Raw genomic sequence first — 16677 nt, 5'->3', positions numbered from 1 at the left:
GTTGGACGGGAGTAGCGGTGGGGGTGGGAGTGGGAGGGTTTGGTCCGAGGCCATGGATCGAGCCGAGCGAGCCCCGCCCCCGACCTCTCCCTCTCTCTCTCTGGGAGGCGAGACGTGGTGGGGGGTCGATCTGTGGTGGGTGGATTGGGTCCGGACGGGGGGTTGGGTGGGTGGATTGATTGGGTTGGGGGTGCCGCTCCGAGGATGGAGACGGCTAGACCTAGACGAGTAGTAGTACTAGACGGGACGGGACGGGGTAAAGGTCGATCGCTTGGGTGCGCGCGTCTGTGTGGTGACCGGTAGGGGGTGGGTGGCCACGGGTATGTGCACCGACGCGTGGGCCACTTGGTTGCTCGTGAGTGACTAGGGAGAATCAGGGCCGGGCCGGGCTGGGCTCCGCAGAGCCGACCCCAAGATGAAAAGCCCGGGTGTAGTCAGGCCCGGCCCGACAACATAGATTAAAACAAAAAAATGGTGTTGCTAAAAAAAATGTTTTCCGTGATAAAATGATGAGGCACTCTACCTTTTTTATCTCTACTTTTAAGGAAGGGTTGGTAGTCTCGCCTCATTCCCATCAACCGTCGGCAAACCCTATATTACGCCCACGTGCATCATACAGGGACATTTAGTTGAAGCGCGGCCAAGTTGGGCCGGCCCATTTGACGTGTGTATTAACTCAATCAAATCGCACCTTCCCAAAACTATGTCATGCATTATAAATCATTCAAATCAAATCGTAACAAAATCTCAACTAAATCAATACTTTCCTACTACCCAATATCAAATCAATTCTTACCAAAAACATCAACTATAATCAAACTTGGCTGGCCTAACGCATCCACACGTTTTTTTTGTACGTTTTGTTTTTTGGTTTCCTTTTTTCTATTTCATTTTTTATGACCAACCTATTATTTTGTGCTCAGCATACTGTCAGAATTGATAATGTACCAAAACAAAATCCAATCAAATCCAAAACAACGTCGTGCATTAACTCAATCAAATCAAAACAAAATCTCAACTAAAACCAAACATTCCTTCCCTTCCACTACTCATTCCCAAAACAAAGCAAATCTTACCAAAACATTAACAATAATCAAATTAAGTCGGCCCATTTGATGCGTGCGTGCGTTTTCCCCCTTTTTCTATGTTTCATTTTCTGGCTTCGTTTTTACCTATTGATTTTTTTCTATGACTAACCTATTATCTTGTGTTCGACATACTATCAGAATTGACACAAACCTATACGCCATGGTGAGTTTGGTAGCATCGCCTTTATTCCGGTTAAACCTTCCCCACCGACTTTTTTTCATCCCACCAATTAATTTAAACCGTTTTAAGCCACTGATCTAATTAATCCGGTTTTTATCTGCCCAATCTGCACAAACCATGCAGATCGATTTTTAGTATATTTAGTAATGTTGTTATGTAAAGGAATCAATCATGGTGATCTCTAATCAATCTTTATAAACCAAATCTATGGAAAGGAATCAATGCTTGATAACACAAGGCAACATTTATAAAAGGAATCAACCATATGTCTATAATCACTCTTTTTTTTTATTATTATAGAACAATTTATTATTAAATGACAATCTGTAGTAGCCCTCGTTGGTACCCACGACACCCACCGATCGAAGGGATACCCTACAAATTTTTTTATTGTTCCCCTCCCACTGGTTTAGTGAATCTTTTCCCTGATTCAGCCTGCACTGCACGAGCCTTTCCTCTCTCTCTCTCTCTCTCTCTCTCTCTCTCCTTAGTGGTCGATTCCCCTTCGTGTAAGGATCTTCCTACAGAATGAGGTTGCGCCCTCATCGCTCAACTCCTCCTCTCCCCTTGACTAGGGTCTCTATATCTAGCTGCCTGCACCATAATGCACACCTAACTATGGATGCACCCATCTTACGCCATGGTGAGCGACCCCGACCCCCAACAACGACATGTGCCCGCTCTACCGCGTCTCAAGGGCCAGGTGGTAAGGAGGATGTGGATGAGTTGTGGCATCATGCTCTCCACCAAAGATTTAAAGCCGTCTAACCTACAACACCCGCTCAATGCGGCTCATCCACACTCGGTCCTTCTATTGTTGATGTGTCGCAGGAGCCTCCGTGGAGGCGGCGACCAACAAATATGAAACTTGATGTATGATGATAATGGAATTGTTGTTGATTAGACCTCTTTTGTGTTTCTTGGAATTAAATGGTTTTTGATAGAATATGAAAATTGAGTATGATAGTTGTTGAACTAAAAATAATCTAGCGAGCAATACTAAAATGAAGACTAACTTCTTAGACATTCCTCGCGGTGGTGGCAGCCCTGGCGGCATCATGAAGCAGCGAGTGTCGGCGGCGGCGACTACAACATCTCAGAGTGGTAGGTGGCGGTTGTGGCCCTATGGAAGTGTGTATGCGGAGATGTTCCTCATAGCCAGCATCTGGATCCGCTCCATTCAGTCCTGCCAAACCTTCTCGGCCGTGACTCATGACAAAGGCGGCGACCTACCTATGGATGTCACCCTTCTTCCGCCATGGTGAGCTGAAGGAAATATGCCCTAGAGGCAATAATAAAGTTGTTATTTATATTTCCTTATATCATGATAAATGTTTATTATTCATGCTAGAATTGTATTAACTGGAAACTTAGTACATGTGTGAATACATAGACAAACTGAGTGTCACTAGTATGCCTCTACTTGACTAGCTTGTTAATCAAAGATGGTTAAATTCCTAACCATAGACATGCGTTGTCATTTGATTAACGAGATCACATCATTAGAGAATGATGTGATTGACTTGATCCATCCGTTAGCTTAGCACGATGATCGTTTAGTTTGTTGCTATTGCTTTCTCCATAACTTATACATGTTACTATGACTATAAGATTATGCAACTCCCGAATACCGGAGGAACACTTAGTGTGCTATCAAACATCACAACATAACTGGGTGACTATAAAAATGATCTACAGGTGTCTCCGATGGTGTTTGTTGAGTTGGCATAGATCGAGTTTAGGATTTGTCACTCCGTGTATCGGAGAGGTATCTCTGGGCTCTCTCGGTAATGCACATCATTATAAGCCTTGCAAGCAATATGACTAATGAGTTAGTTGCGGGATGTTGCATTATGAAACGAGTAAAGAGACTTGCCGGTAACGAGATTGAACTAGTTATGATGATACCGACGATCGTATCTCGGGAAAGTAACATACCAATGACAAAGGGAACAACGTATATTGTTATGCAGTTTGACCGATAAAGATCTTCGTAGAATATGTAGGAGCCAATATGAGCATCCAGGTTCCACTATTGGTTATTGACCGGAGATGTGTCTCGGTCATGTCTACATGGTTCTCAAACCCATAGGGTCCGCACGCTTAACTTTCGATGATGATTTGTATTATGAGTTATGTGATTTGATGTACCGAAGGTTGTTCGGAGTCCCGGATTAGATCACGGACATGACGAGGAGTCTCAAAATGGTCGAGACGTAAAGGTCGATATATTGGAAGGTTATATTCGGACATTGGAAATGTTCCGAGTGATTCGGGTATTTTTCGGAGTACCGGAGAGTTACGGGAATTCGCCGGGGGAAGTAGTGGGCCTTAATGGGACATACGGGAAAGGAGAGAAAGGCCTCAAGGGGTGGCCACGCGCACCCCCATGGCAAGTCCGAATTGGACTAGGGAGGGGGCGGCGCCCCTCTCTTTCCTTCCTCCTCTCCTACTCCTTCTTGTGCGTTTTTTTCTTAAAAAAGTTCAAAAAAACTGCAGCGCGCATGCGTCGGCCGGCCGAACACTTTAGCCCATGCGTTTTCTCTTTTCTATTTTTATATGTCTATGTTTAATCCCACATTGCCTAGTCTTTGACCCCTAAACCTCTTTTCGACATATAAATATAGATCCATGGAGCCTCCAAAAATCATCCGATTCGGGTTAAATCAATATTTTGGTTTGACTATATTCATTAAAGAAAAATATTTTTCTCCTCTCCGGCGGGACTTCTGGAAATTGTCTCCTCTCTCCGAAGTCGTCTTTTCTCTACCTTATAAAGGTATCTTTCTTCATTTTTCTTTTTATACTTCCGTAGTTTATTATTTCTAGACTAGTACGGCAGGATAATTAGATTATCAATTAGCCTCTGTATTTATACATTAGACCTAGAATTCTTTTAGTCGTAGCTATTTTTCTTTCGTAAAACGGCTTGGCCCTGATTTTTCGAATAGCGATACCTTTTTACCCGTTCATCCAAATTGGATGAACCAGCGCCTATAGTTTTGTCTTGTTTTCACCTATCCAGTGAACCTGTCACATCAACTTTTTGAAATTTTCAAATTTCGAAATTTGTTCAAATTCATATTCAAACTTATTTTGATCATAACTTGAGTTTCGTAACTCTGATTTAATTGATTCTTTTTCCTAATTGAAGCTCTTGACCTAAACTTTCTGATGAGACCAAATTCACCCAATTTTGGTACTATTAGAAATTGTTTTCTGTTGCAAGAGTTATTTGCCTATTTTCGAAGTTTTCCGAGTTCTTTTCTTCGATTCTTTTGTGTGAGTGCTTATGTATGAAATTGCTTGCTTACGATAGATTGATCGGAGTGTGACGAGTAGAACTATCGGGAGTTATAAGTGTGAATCATCTTCATCAACAGTACAAGGCAAGTTCACACTTTGATCATACCCCATTATTACCCAGTTTTTATGCATTAATTTCAACCCTCAAACATTGCATGAGTAGGATTGATAACATGTGGGCATTTGGGAAGTAGTTGATGAGGTAGGAACCTATTGCCTTTTATTTCAAACCATGGGTGTTACTACGTTATGCTTATACTGCTATCCTATGCTCATAGACGTGGTTTGGTTTGAGAGAATTTATGAAAGATGTGGGAGATTATTGTTAACTAAGGTTTAACTTAAGGTGGCTACTCTAATACACATCTGGGTGGATTGGTTGGGGCACCCTGGAGCACCCAGTGGTTTGCTCGGGCACCTGGAGAACCCAGTGCTTGCCCAAGGGGATCCCGAAGTACCCGTGTGATCACCCTATGGAATGCCACCCAGGCTCAAAGGGATCATAAGATTATTCATGCTAGAAACTTTCGTGTGCAGCCACAAGCCATTATGGGCTCTGGCATAGTTGAGTAACTTGCGGGAAACCTTTTCATGATGGGCTAGCAGATGTAGGGGACTGTAGGTGTACCAGCCTATCTATCGGTTAAGGGGACCTCTTCAGAAAGACTGTGTCTCGGTCATCCATTTCTCAAACACCATGCAGTGTGAGAAACACAATGGAGGAGATTGAGTCTTGTGGGAAAAAGTGTGCAAACCTCTACAGAGTGTACAAATTAATCATGATTAGCCGTGTCCCCAGTTATGGACATCTTGAGTATCTGGTACTTGAATTATATGTTGATCTCATCACTTTACTTAATTAATTTGTTAGGTTATAATTATTATTTTGGGATTGAGTTGGAGGAACCTTCTTAATAATTTCAACCAACTCTTTAGTTAAATAAAATATATTCCTTTGTTTTAGGGAAAAATTAGCTTTATGCAAAATTAAACTTAGAGCCTCCACCAGCCAAATATGCATGTATTGTTAGCCATTATTTCAGCATTGCTCTACAGTGTGAAATTGCTAGTACATTCAATATACTGACCTACATGGCTGCAATGTCTCATGTTGCAGGAATCTTACGACGAGTAAGTGATACGTTAGGGTTACGATTTCTACACTCAATTTTGCCGTTGGTGTTGATGGGAATCCACAACCTTATTGTTACTTTCGCTTTATGGATTGAGGTAATAGTATTTACGTTACTTTATACATGTGATTTACCTCTGTTATAAATCCTCGAGTATTGTGTGTGTCAGCATACCGACCCAGGGATGACATTTATGCACAGAGACTTGACCGTCTGAGGTCGGGTCGCTACAAGATGGTATCAGGGCACATGTTGACTATAGGACGTGACCCCTAGAAAATGGCAAGCCCATAGGAAATATCTTTTTTTTCTAAAACTTTATTTTCAAAAAGATCTTTTACCTTTCTTCTTTTCTAAGCTTTATCAAATATTCCCTTTTAGTTAGACTATACCCCTTTCCCCTTTTGGATTATACGAAGATTCGACTGACGAGACCACTCCAAGAAGGACAAAATATCGGACAACTAAGACCACTTTGGAATGAAGAGGATTTTACCGGGCATTAGAATAATGGAAACTGCAACGATTGAGGACTCCGAAGACTAGGAGAATTTGAAGGTTATGAGGAATTTCCAGATTTGTATGACCTAGGAAGACTACCCTTATGGAACTTGTGAGACTATTGAAGCTGCCAATACCTGAGATCAAGGTGTGTCAGAGAAAGACCGGAACATGGAGCATTAAAACTCGAAGTTTTTGTCAAGAAAACCCTAAGGCGGGAGATATCAACTATGGAATGATAGCTCATGGCAATGACATGGGCATAAACACGGCTATCCATGATGTTATCACCCGCTTAGACTATTGTCACCGTGCTGAGTTAAGCATGCATTTCTTCGGAAGGATTGGATGGTAGAAGGTTGATGGAGCATCTATCAGTAAATGATGCATTTTTAACCTTAGCTGGTGTATCACCAGGATCGGGAGTATTACATCAAGAATTTTAAGATGGACCTTTAGGAAGCCATATTTGACAAGGAAGTATTTCGTGAAGAACTCAGGACCCAGAAGTTGAAAGTATCCAAGCTGGAGGAGAAAAACTTCAAGATACCGGAGGTTTGTCAGGATTTGAAGGACAGTAGGACCATGGTTCATGCCAAGGATGTTGAAACCCAGAAGTTTAGAACGCAACTCCGGAATATTAAAGGACGTCATGAGAGACTTCGCGTCAACAGAGATGATCTGGAAAAAAGAACTTGAGAAGGACAAGCACGGTCGAAAGAAGCCATTGGAGACATGAATAAGACTTGAAGAGTTTGGCGACTTTGAAGATTTATGGACCTTTAGAAGACCAAACCCCGTTATATACCTACGTTAGATGCGATGATTGTGAGCTGTCATTTGTTAGATGTTTTTTTCCGACAGCCACAAAATAAAATTATGTCTTTTCAAAAAATTTGTTTGTATTGTGTGTATCCCTCCTTATATCTCTTATCTCACCCCAAAACCCTTGGAACCAATAGAGGACGAATGGAGATGAATTCATATTTTCTGGACCAACGAGTCAATTGGAGACGGACCCATGGATTCAGAACATGGAATATCACATAACACTATAGCCGGAAAGGATGTGACCCAGCATGCTCTTCAGTGCTTTGAAGGAGGTGCTGCTACTTGGTGGAGGATATACCAAACCATAAATGGATGGCAAGGAGTAACCACTTGGAAAGAATTTAAGTTGACTCTGCAAAGGTCTCGTCTTGTGTCCCAGAAGTTGAAGCCTTATGGAAATGATATGAAGAAACCTTGTGCATGCAAGCTTTGTGGAGAAATAGGACACGACCATAAAGAAAACAAGGATGAATGCCATCATTGTGAAGAAAGTCACCCAACTGAAGAATGCCCAACAAGACAGATTACTTGTTTCTTGTGTGAAGGGACCCCCACTACCCTGCTCAGTGTCACATTTGCCCCGTCGTTCAAAGAACCATCCATTAGAAGAAAGAATCAATGAAAGGAGCCCTCATGGAAATTTTAGAAGAACCTGTGATGAAGGAAGAGGTGGAGGACACACCCAAAGAAGACCCAATTAAGCCCTTCACAAAGTCATGCTATTCATGTGAAGAAGAAGGACACATCTCCCAAATTTTTCTGAATGGGGACCTAGTAGAATTCCCGACAAAGGAAGTAGAATATGACCGGCAGGAAATAGAAGCCCTGATTAGAATGGAAAAGTCCAGGAAGAGAAATACATTGGATTCCAGGAAGGACCTGAGTCATATCACCTGTTTCAGGTGCAAGGAGTCAGGGCACTACTTCAGCGGTTGCCCAAAAAGGAAGACAAGGACCCAAGGAGGCTTTGAAATCACAAGGAAACCTTGAGACTTGTCAGAAGTAATATGTTTCTATTATAATGAAGTGGGGCACTTTGCCAGAGATTGTCCCAATGAGGATATGCATGTTGAATAGTTGAGTCTCTGAGAAAGATAGTAGTAGTCATGAGAACATTTCTTTTTGTATTCAGGTGTTGAGTTGAGGCATGTAATGAGAAATGCAGAAGATTGTAGTAATTTGAGAATCAATGAAGTTAGCATCGTTGGTGCTGATTTGGATTTTATGAGTTGTTACTCTATGAAGAAAGATTTTGACCATTTTCGAGGATATGAGAAATATGGTCTATGGAAGAATTTGTGCATTTCAAGGGTGGTAGTACCCTATGAGGACCCTTGACCCCTAGAAAAGATAATGATATTCCATGGAGTGGACTTCGGACAAAATAAGTATGAGTTTTGTCTCGATATGTGGGATACCCCAAGAATATGAAGGGATGAAGTACTATTGGAATATAAAGGAAGTATAATGTTGGTAATATGGAGCAATTGGAACTCCATGATGAGTCTGAGTAATCACGTCTTAGTTTAGTACAAATAGAAGGAAGGGAGATAGTACAATTGGATGGATTTAAGAATGCTAGGAAGCTGGATGTTGGAATAACGAGCAGTTGCCCCGATGATGAGTTCAAGGTTTACAAGTGATGAGGTGGGCCATAACCCAGAGGCTCCAGGACATGCCAAGAAGCAAGCACACTCTTGCTGAAGGAAAAACCCTGGAAGAAGTTACGACTTTATCAACAGACGAACTTATAGGAGTTACGCAAAACCGAGAGTGTGAAGAAACGATATATGTTTGTTTAGCTTGCAGAATCAATGGATTTTTCCGAACCCAGTTCGTGGACAAGAGAAATTCTGCAATGTTTGTGAGGATGATCAAGTGTTAGAATGCGAGATTCACTAAACCATATACAAGGTAATGATTTGGGTGCGGAATGGATTGATCACCATGCCGACTTACTCTTATTATTCGCCTCTGCTATATGGGATGGTAAATCCAAGTGACTTACCCATAGTAGAGATACGACGATATTAAGCCTGATTGAACCTTAGAATGGTATGACAATTTCCCCTTGTACAGGGCAACTGTTGCCAATCGTAGGCCATACGGTGATAATGAAGCCCAGACCCATTTTCTGCAGGGACCCAGTCAAATTGTTTGATGACCACGATGAGAATCGATAGTTGTTTAGTATTGGCGTCAAACCTGTCAGCTAAGAAGAACCAGTCTCGGAAGAACCTTGCCAAGATGAATGGACACAAGAATCGAGGGAAAAGGTTATGCCACTACCGAAAGAGCCCAGAGAAGGAATTATCCCGAAGACCTAAGAAGATCGACACTTCCAACAATAAGGAAGGAGTATATGAGTTTTCGTGAAACCGTAACCATGCTTCTAAGGGTGTTAGCACCCCAGACCCCCTGTGATGATCGATGGATTTTGAGAAGACCCCCAAACCTAACATATTTCTTGCTAGCCTCTCCGAATCTCGAGGACGAGATTCATTTTAAGGGTCGTAGGTTTGTAACATCCCAAAATTCTAAATTTTGGAATGTTATATTAAATAAATAGTTTTGATTGTTTGTCTCACTGTGACGTGTGAAATTGAGTGAAATTTGAAACTTTTTGAAAGTTAAATGAGAGGGGATAAAAGGACTTTCCCAAACTTTCATTTTTGCTTTCGGGATCCATGAATTCAAATTCATTTCACAACAAAACCCTAGAGTGAAGATGACATGACTTCTTCCATTTAAATAAATGAAAAGGGTTTTTGAAAATATTTGTATTTCATTTGGAAATATTTCAAATTCTGAAACTTTATGCAACTCAATGATTTTCATGAGAAAAGATAAAATGACTTCTTCAAAACATATGAAATATGAGTTGGGAGTTTAAAAGAATCAAATTTAAAGTCCGTTTGAAATTATTTTTCAATTTGGAGTTATTTGGATTTTCTCAAATTATTTTTTCCAAAAATAAAATATATGGAAATTAGGGTAAAATGATTCCCTACAGTAGAAAATTAGAGAGAAATAAATTTGAAATCATTTTGGTATTTTTAAAATGATTTTTATGGGGTTTTATTGAACCAGTAGCACTCTTTGCTTTATTTATATTTTTGGATTTTATTTGACTCTAGAAAAATGTTCAAGTTGTATAAAATCTTTTCTGAAAATTTTGGTTTATAATATGCCTATATAAAATTTTATTTTTATTTTCGTTATTTGGATTTTTCCTTTTCTCTTTCTATTTAAAAAAATTGTGTGTGCGGCCTATAACTATCCGTCGCCCACGTGCGCAATATAGCTAGCAGACAGGCCCGTAACTATTTTTATTTATTTTTCGGTTATGCTTGGAGAAACAAAATATTTTTTTCAGAAATATTTTTTTCTTAAAAAAATTCCAAAAAAAAAAAACTGCAGCGCATGCGCCGGCCGGCCGAACACTTTAGTCCGTGGGTTTTTCTCTTTTTTATTTTTACTAGCAAAAAAGCCCGTGCATTGCAATAGGAGAGAAAACATAACGCACGCTCTTAACCCAACAACTGTCACTCAAGACCACAATAGGTCCATCTCCTTTATTTTTGCGAGGCATCATATTCGTGTTGCCGCTTATCCTCCTTCTCACCCTAGCCGGTGATGGCCTCGATGTTCACACAAAACAAAACAAAAAATGTGTTTGAATATGGTTAATCCTAAGGCGTCTCTCTCTCCCTCTTTCCTCCCTCTCCCTCTCTCTCTCTCGCTTTCTCTCACTCTCGCGATAAGAAATCTGTTGTTTTTCCCTGCGATATTTTTCAGAGGTATGCATGTGTAGTTATCGATGTTTTCTTTTCACTATATGATTACAGTGGTGTGTTTATTTGTAATCCGAATCGCCGCCGGTATGAAAGAAAAACGGATCGTGCGCTATAAATTATAAGTTTGCTTTCAAAACAATATTTAAAAAATATTTAGCAGGTAAAATTAACATCATATTTATATTCCACACATTTTTCTAATTAAATTTCATATATAATATGTTAAAATCGATGTTACGGTTTAAAAGATACAGATGATTTATAAATCATTTGTTTGACTTAAATATATTTCAAAATAATATTTAAAAATACTTAACAGGTAAAAATAATCTCATATTCATATTCTACATATTTTTCTAATCAAATTTCATATATAACATGTTCAAATTGGAGTCACGGTTTAAAAGATATGGATGATTTAAAAAAGCATTAGTTTGACTTAAATATGATCCGCAGATGAATTACCTAAAACTTTTTTGAAAAATACCATGACGGACGACCAGAAACTCAATTTGCTTTATTATTAGGTAAAGATACGTCTACGTTTAATCTCACATTGCCTGGCCTTTGACCTCTAAATCTTTTTTCCATCTATAAATATAGACTCATAGAGCTTTCAAAAATCATCCGATTCGGGTTAAAATCAATATTTTAGTTTAACTAGATTCATTAAAGAAAAAATATTTGTCTCCTCTTCGGTGGGACTTCTGAAAATTGTCTCTCTCTTCGAAGTCGTTTTTCTCTACCTTATAAAGGTATCTTTCTTCATTTTTCTTTTTTTATACTTTCGCAGTTTATTATTTGTAGACTACTACGGTAGAATAATTAGATTATCAATTAGTCTCTGTATTTATACATTAGACCTAGAATTCTTTTAGCCATAGCTTTTTTTCGTAAAACAGCTTGCCGCTCATTTTTCAAATAGCCATAACTTTTTACTCGTTCATCCAAATTAGATGAAACCATCGCCTATAGTTTTGTCTTGTTTTCACCCATCTAGTGAACGTGTCACGTCAACTTTTTGAAATTTTCAAATTTTGAAATTTGTTCAGATTCATATTGAAACTTCTTTTGATCATAACTTGAGTTTCGTAACTCCGATTTAATTGATTCTTTTTGCTAATTGAAGCTCTTGACCTAAACTTTATGATAAGACCAAATTCACCAAATTTTGGTACTATTAGAAATTGTTTTCTGTTGCAAGAGTTATTTGCCCGTTTTTGAAGTTTTCCGAGATCTTTTCTTCGATTCTTTTGCATGAGTGCTTATGTATGAAATTGCTTGCTTACGATAGATTGACCGAAGTGTGACGAGTAGAATTATCAGGAGTTATAAGTGCGAATCATCTTCATCAATAGTACAAGGCAAGTTCACACTTTGATCATACCCCATTATTACCCAGTTTTTATGCATTAGTTTCAACCCTCAAACATTGCATGAGTAGGATTGATAACATGTGGGTATTTGGGAAGTAGTTGATGAGGTAGGAACCTATTGCCTTTTATTTCAAACCATGGGTGTTACTACATTATGCTTATACTGCTATGCTATGCTCGTAGATGTGGTTTGGTTTGAGAGAATTCATGTAAAATGTGAGAGATTATTGTTAACTAAGGTTTAACTTAAGGTGGCTACTCTAATACACATCTGGGTGGATTGGTTGGGGCACCCTAGAGCACCCAGTGGTTTGCCCGGGCACCTGGAGAACCCAGTGCTTGCCCAAGGGGATCCCGGAGTATTCGTGTGATCACCCTATGGAATGCCACCCAGGCTCAAAGGGATCATAAGATTATTCATGCTAGAAACTTCCGTGTGTAGCCACAAGCCATTATGGGCTCTGGCATAGTTGAGTAAGTTGTGGGAAACCTTTCCATGATGGGCTAGCAGATGTAGGGGACTGTAGGTGTACCGGCCTATCTATCGGTTATGGGGACCTCTTCGGAAAGACGTGTCTCGGTCATCCGTTTCTCAAATAGCATGCATTGCGAGATATACAATGGAGGAGATCGAGTCTTGTGGGGAAAAGTGTGCAAACCTCTGCGGAGTGTACAAACTAATCATGATTAGCCGTGTCCTCGGTTATGGACATCTGGAGTATCTGGTACTTGAATTATTATGTTGATCTCATCACTTTACTTAATTAATTTGTTGGGTTATAATTATTATTTTGGGATTGAGTTGGAGGAACCTTCTCAATAATTTGTACCAACTTTGTAGTTAAACAGCATATATTCCTTTGTTGTAGGAAAAAATTAGCTTTATGCAAAATTAAACTTAGAGCCTCCACCAGCCAAATATGCATGTATTGTTAGCCATTATTTCAGCATTGCTCTACGGTGTGAAATTGTCAGTACATTCAATGTACTGGCCTACATGGCTGCAACGTCTCATGTTGTAGGAATCTTATGACGAGTAAGTGATAAGTTAGGGTTACGATTTTTACACTCAACTTTGTCATTGGTGTTGATGGGAATCCACAACCTTGTTGTTACTTCCGCTTTATGGATTGAGGTAATAGTATTTACATTACTTTATACATGTGATTTACCTCTGTTACAAATCCTCGAGTATTGTATGTGTCAGCATACCGATCCAGGGATGACACTTAAGCACAGAGAATTGACCGTCTGAGGTCGGGTCGCTACACAGTTTTGCACAAGTAGAATACTCGGGTTAAACTTGACGAGCCTAGCATATGCAGATATGGCCTCGGAACACTGATACCGAAAGGTTGAGCGTGAATCATATAGTAGATATGATCAACATAGTGATGTTCACCATTGAAAACTACTGCATCTCACGTGATGATTGAATATGGTTTAGTTGATATGGATCACGTGATCACTTAGATGATTAGAGGGATGTCTATCTAAGTGGGAGTTCTTAAGTAATATGATTAATTGAACTTAAATTAATCATGAACTTAGTCCTGATAGTATTTTCATATCTATGTTGTAGATCAATTGCTCGCGTATAGCTTAACCGTTTTATTTATGATATGTTCCTAGAGAAAACTATGTTGAAAGATGTTAGTAGCAATGATGCGGACTACCTCCGTGATCTGAGGATTATCCTCATTGCTGCACAAAAGAATTATGTCCTTGATGCACCGCTAGGTGACGGACCTATTGCAGTAGCAGATGCAGACGTTATGAACTTTTGGCAAGCTCGGTAGGATGACTAGATAGTTTAGTGTGCCATGCTTTACGGCTTAGAATCGGGAATTCAAAAACGTTTTGAACGCCACGGAGCATATAAGATGTTCCAAGAGCTAAAATTGGTATTTCAGACTCATGCCCGAGTCGACAGGTATGAGACCTCTGACAAGTACTTTGCCTACAAGATGGAGGAGAATAGCTCAACCAGTGAGCATGTGCCCAGAATGTCTGAGTACTACAATCGCTTGGATCAGTGGGAGTTAATCTTCCAGATAAGATAGTGATTGACAGAGTTCTCTAGTCACTATCACCAAGTTATTGGAACTTCATGATGAACTATAATATGTAAGGGATGATGAAAATGATTCCCGAGCTCTTCGCGATGCTGAAATCAGCGAAGGTAGAAATCAAGAAAAGCATCAAGTGTTGATGGTTGACAAGACCACTAGTTTCATGTAAAAGGGCAAGGGAAAGAAAGGGAACTTCAAGAAGAATGGCAAGCAAATTGCCACTCCCATGAAGAAGCCCAAAGCTAGACCCAAGCCTGAAACTGAGTGCTTCTACTGCAAAGGAAATGGTCACTGGAAGTGGAACTTCCCTAGATACTTGGCAGATAAGAAGGATGGCAAAGTGAACAAAGGTATATTTGATATACATGTTATTGATGTGTACTTCACTAGTGTTTATAGCAACCCCTTAGTATTTGATACTGGTTCAGTTGCTAAGAGTAGTAACTCGAAACGGGAGTTGCAAAATAAACAGAGACTAGTTAAGGGCGAGGTGATGATGTGAGTTGGAAGTGATTCCGAGGTTGACAAGATCACCATTGCACACTCCCTTTACCTTCGGTATTAGTGTTGAACCTAAAATAAATGTTATTTGGTGTTTGCGTTGAGCATAAATATGATTGGATCATGTTTATTGCAATACATTATTCATTTAAATCAAAGAATAATTGTTGTTCTATTTACATGAATAAAACCTTCTATGGTCATACACTTAATATAAATGGTTTATTGTATCTCGATCGTACTGATACACATATTCATAATGTTGAAGCCAAAAGATGCAAAGTTAATAATGATAGAGCAACTTATATGTGGCACTGCCGTTTAGGTCATATTGGTGTAAAGCGCATGAAGAAACTCCATGCTGATGGACTTTTCGAATCACTTGATTATGAATCACTTGATGCTTGCGAACCATGCCTCATGGCCAAGATGACTAAGACTCCGTTCTTCGGAACAATGGAGGGAGCAACAGACTTGCTGGAAATAATACATACTGATGTGTGCGGTCCAATGAGTGTTGAGACTCGCGGCGGGTATCGTTATTTTCTGACCTTCATAGATGATTTGGGAAGATATGGGTATATCTACTTGATGAAACATAAGTCTGAAACATTTGAAAAGTTCAAAGAATTTCAGAGTGAAGTGGAAATCATCGTAACAAGAAAATAAAGTTTCTACGATCTGATCGCGGAAACAAATATTTGAGTTACGAGTTTGGTCTTCATTTGAAACAACGTGGAATAGTTTCACAACTCACGCCACCTGGAACACCACAATGTAATGGTGTGTCCGAATGTCATAACCGTATTTTATTAGATATGGTGCAATCTATGATGTCTCTTACCGAATTACCACTATTGTTTTGGGGTTATGCATTAGAGACAGCTGCATTCACGTTAAATAGGGCACCGTCTAAAAATCTGTTGAGACGACACTGTATGAACTGTGGTTTAGCAAGAAACCTAAGGTGTCATTTCTTAAAGTTTGGGGTTGCGATGCTTATGTGAAAAAGTTTCTACCTGATAAGCTCAAACCCAAATCGGAGAAGGGCGTCTTCATAGGATACCCAAAAAAACTATTGGGTACACCTTCTATCACAGATCCGAAGGCAAGATCATTGTTGCTAAGAGTGGATCCTTTCTAGAGAAGGAGTTTCTCTCGAAGGAAGTGAGTGTGAGGAAAGTAGAACTTGATGAGGAAATTGTACCTTCTCCCGAATTGGAAAGTAGCTCATCACTGAAATCAGTTCCAGTGATGCCTACACCAATTAGTGAGGAAGTTAATGATGATGATCATGAAACTTCAGATCAAGTTACTACCGAACCTCGTAGGTCAACCACAGTACGTTCCGCACCAGAGTGGTACGGTAATCCTATTCTGGAAGTCATGTTACTAGACCATGACGAACCTACAGACTATGAGGAAGCGAACCCAGATTCCACGAAATGGCTTAAGGCCATGAAATCTGAGATGGGATCCATGTATGAGAACAAAGTATGGACTTTGATTGACTTGCCCGATGATCGGTGAGCCATTCAGAATAAATGGATCTTCAAGAGGAAGACGGACACTGATAGTAATGTTACTATCTACAAAGCTCGAATTGTCGCAAAAGGTTTTCGACAAGTTCAAGATGTTGACTACGATGAGATTTTCTCACTCGTAGCGATGCTTAAGTCTGTCCGAATCATGTTAGCAATTGCCACATTTTATGAAATCTGGGAAATGGATATCAAAACTGCATTCCTTAATGGATTTCTTAAAGAAGAGTTGTATATGATGCAACAAGAAGGTTTTGTCAATCCTAAAGGTGCTAACAAAGTGTGCAAGCTCCAGTCCATCTATGGACTGGTGCAAGCATCTCGGAGTTGGAATATATGCTTTGATAAAG

The 16677-nt window shown here is 39.7% G+C and overlaps 1 protein-coding gene across 1 annotated transcript in view; it reads right to left on the bottom strand.

Annotated features, from left to right (window-relative positions):
• Positions 1-1250, bottom strand: part of LOC119283691 (probable transcription factor At5g28040) — a 2757-nt gene extending 1507 nt beyond the window's left edge. Inside the window, exon 1 of the mRNA XM_037563131.1 lies at positions 1221-1250. Within this exon, the coding sequence (XP_037419028.1) occupies positions 1221-1250 (30 nt within the window). The remainder of the gene's footprint in view (positions 1-1220) is intronic.
• Positions 1251-16677: the final 15427 nt, after the last annotated feature.

Source organism: Triticum dicoccoides, chromosome 4A (assembly GCF_002162155.2).
Source record: "Triticum dicoccoides isolate Atlit2015 ecotype Zavitan chromosome 4A, WEW_v2.0, whole genome shotgun sequence".
Classification (NCBI taxonomy): domain Eukaryota; kingdom Viridiplantae; phylum Streptophyta; class Magnoliopsida; order Poales; family Poaceae; genus Triticum; species Triticum dicoccoides.
This window is presented reverse-complemented; position numbering and strand designations above follow the sequence as displayed.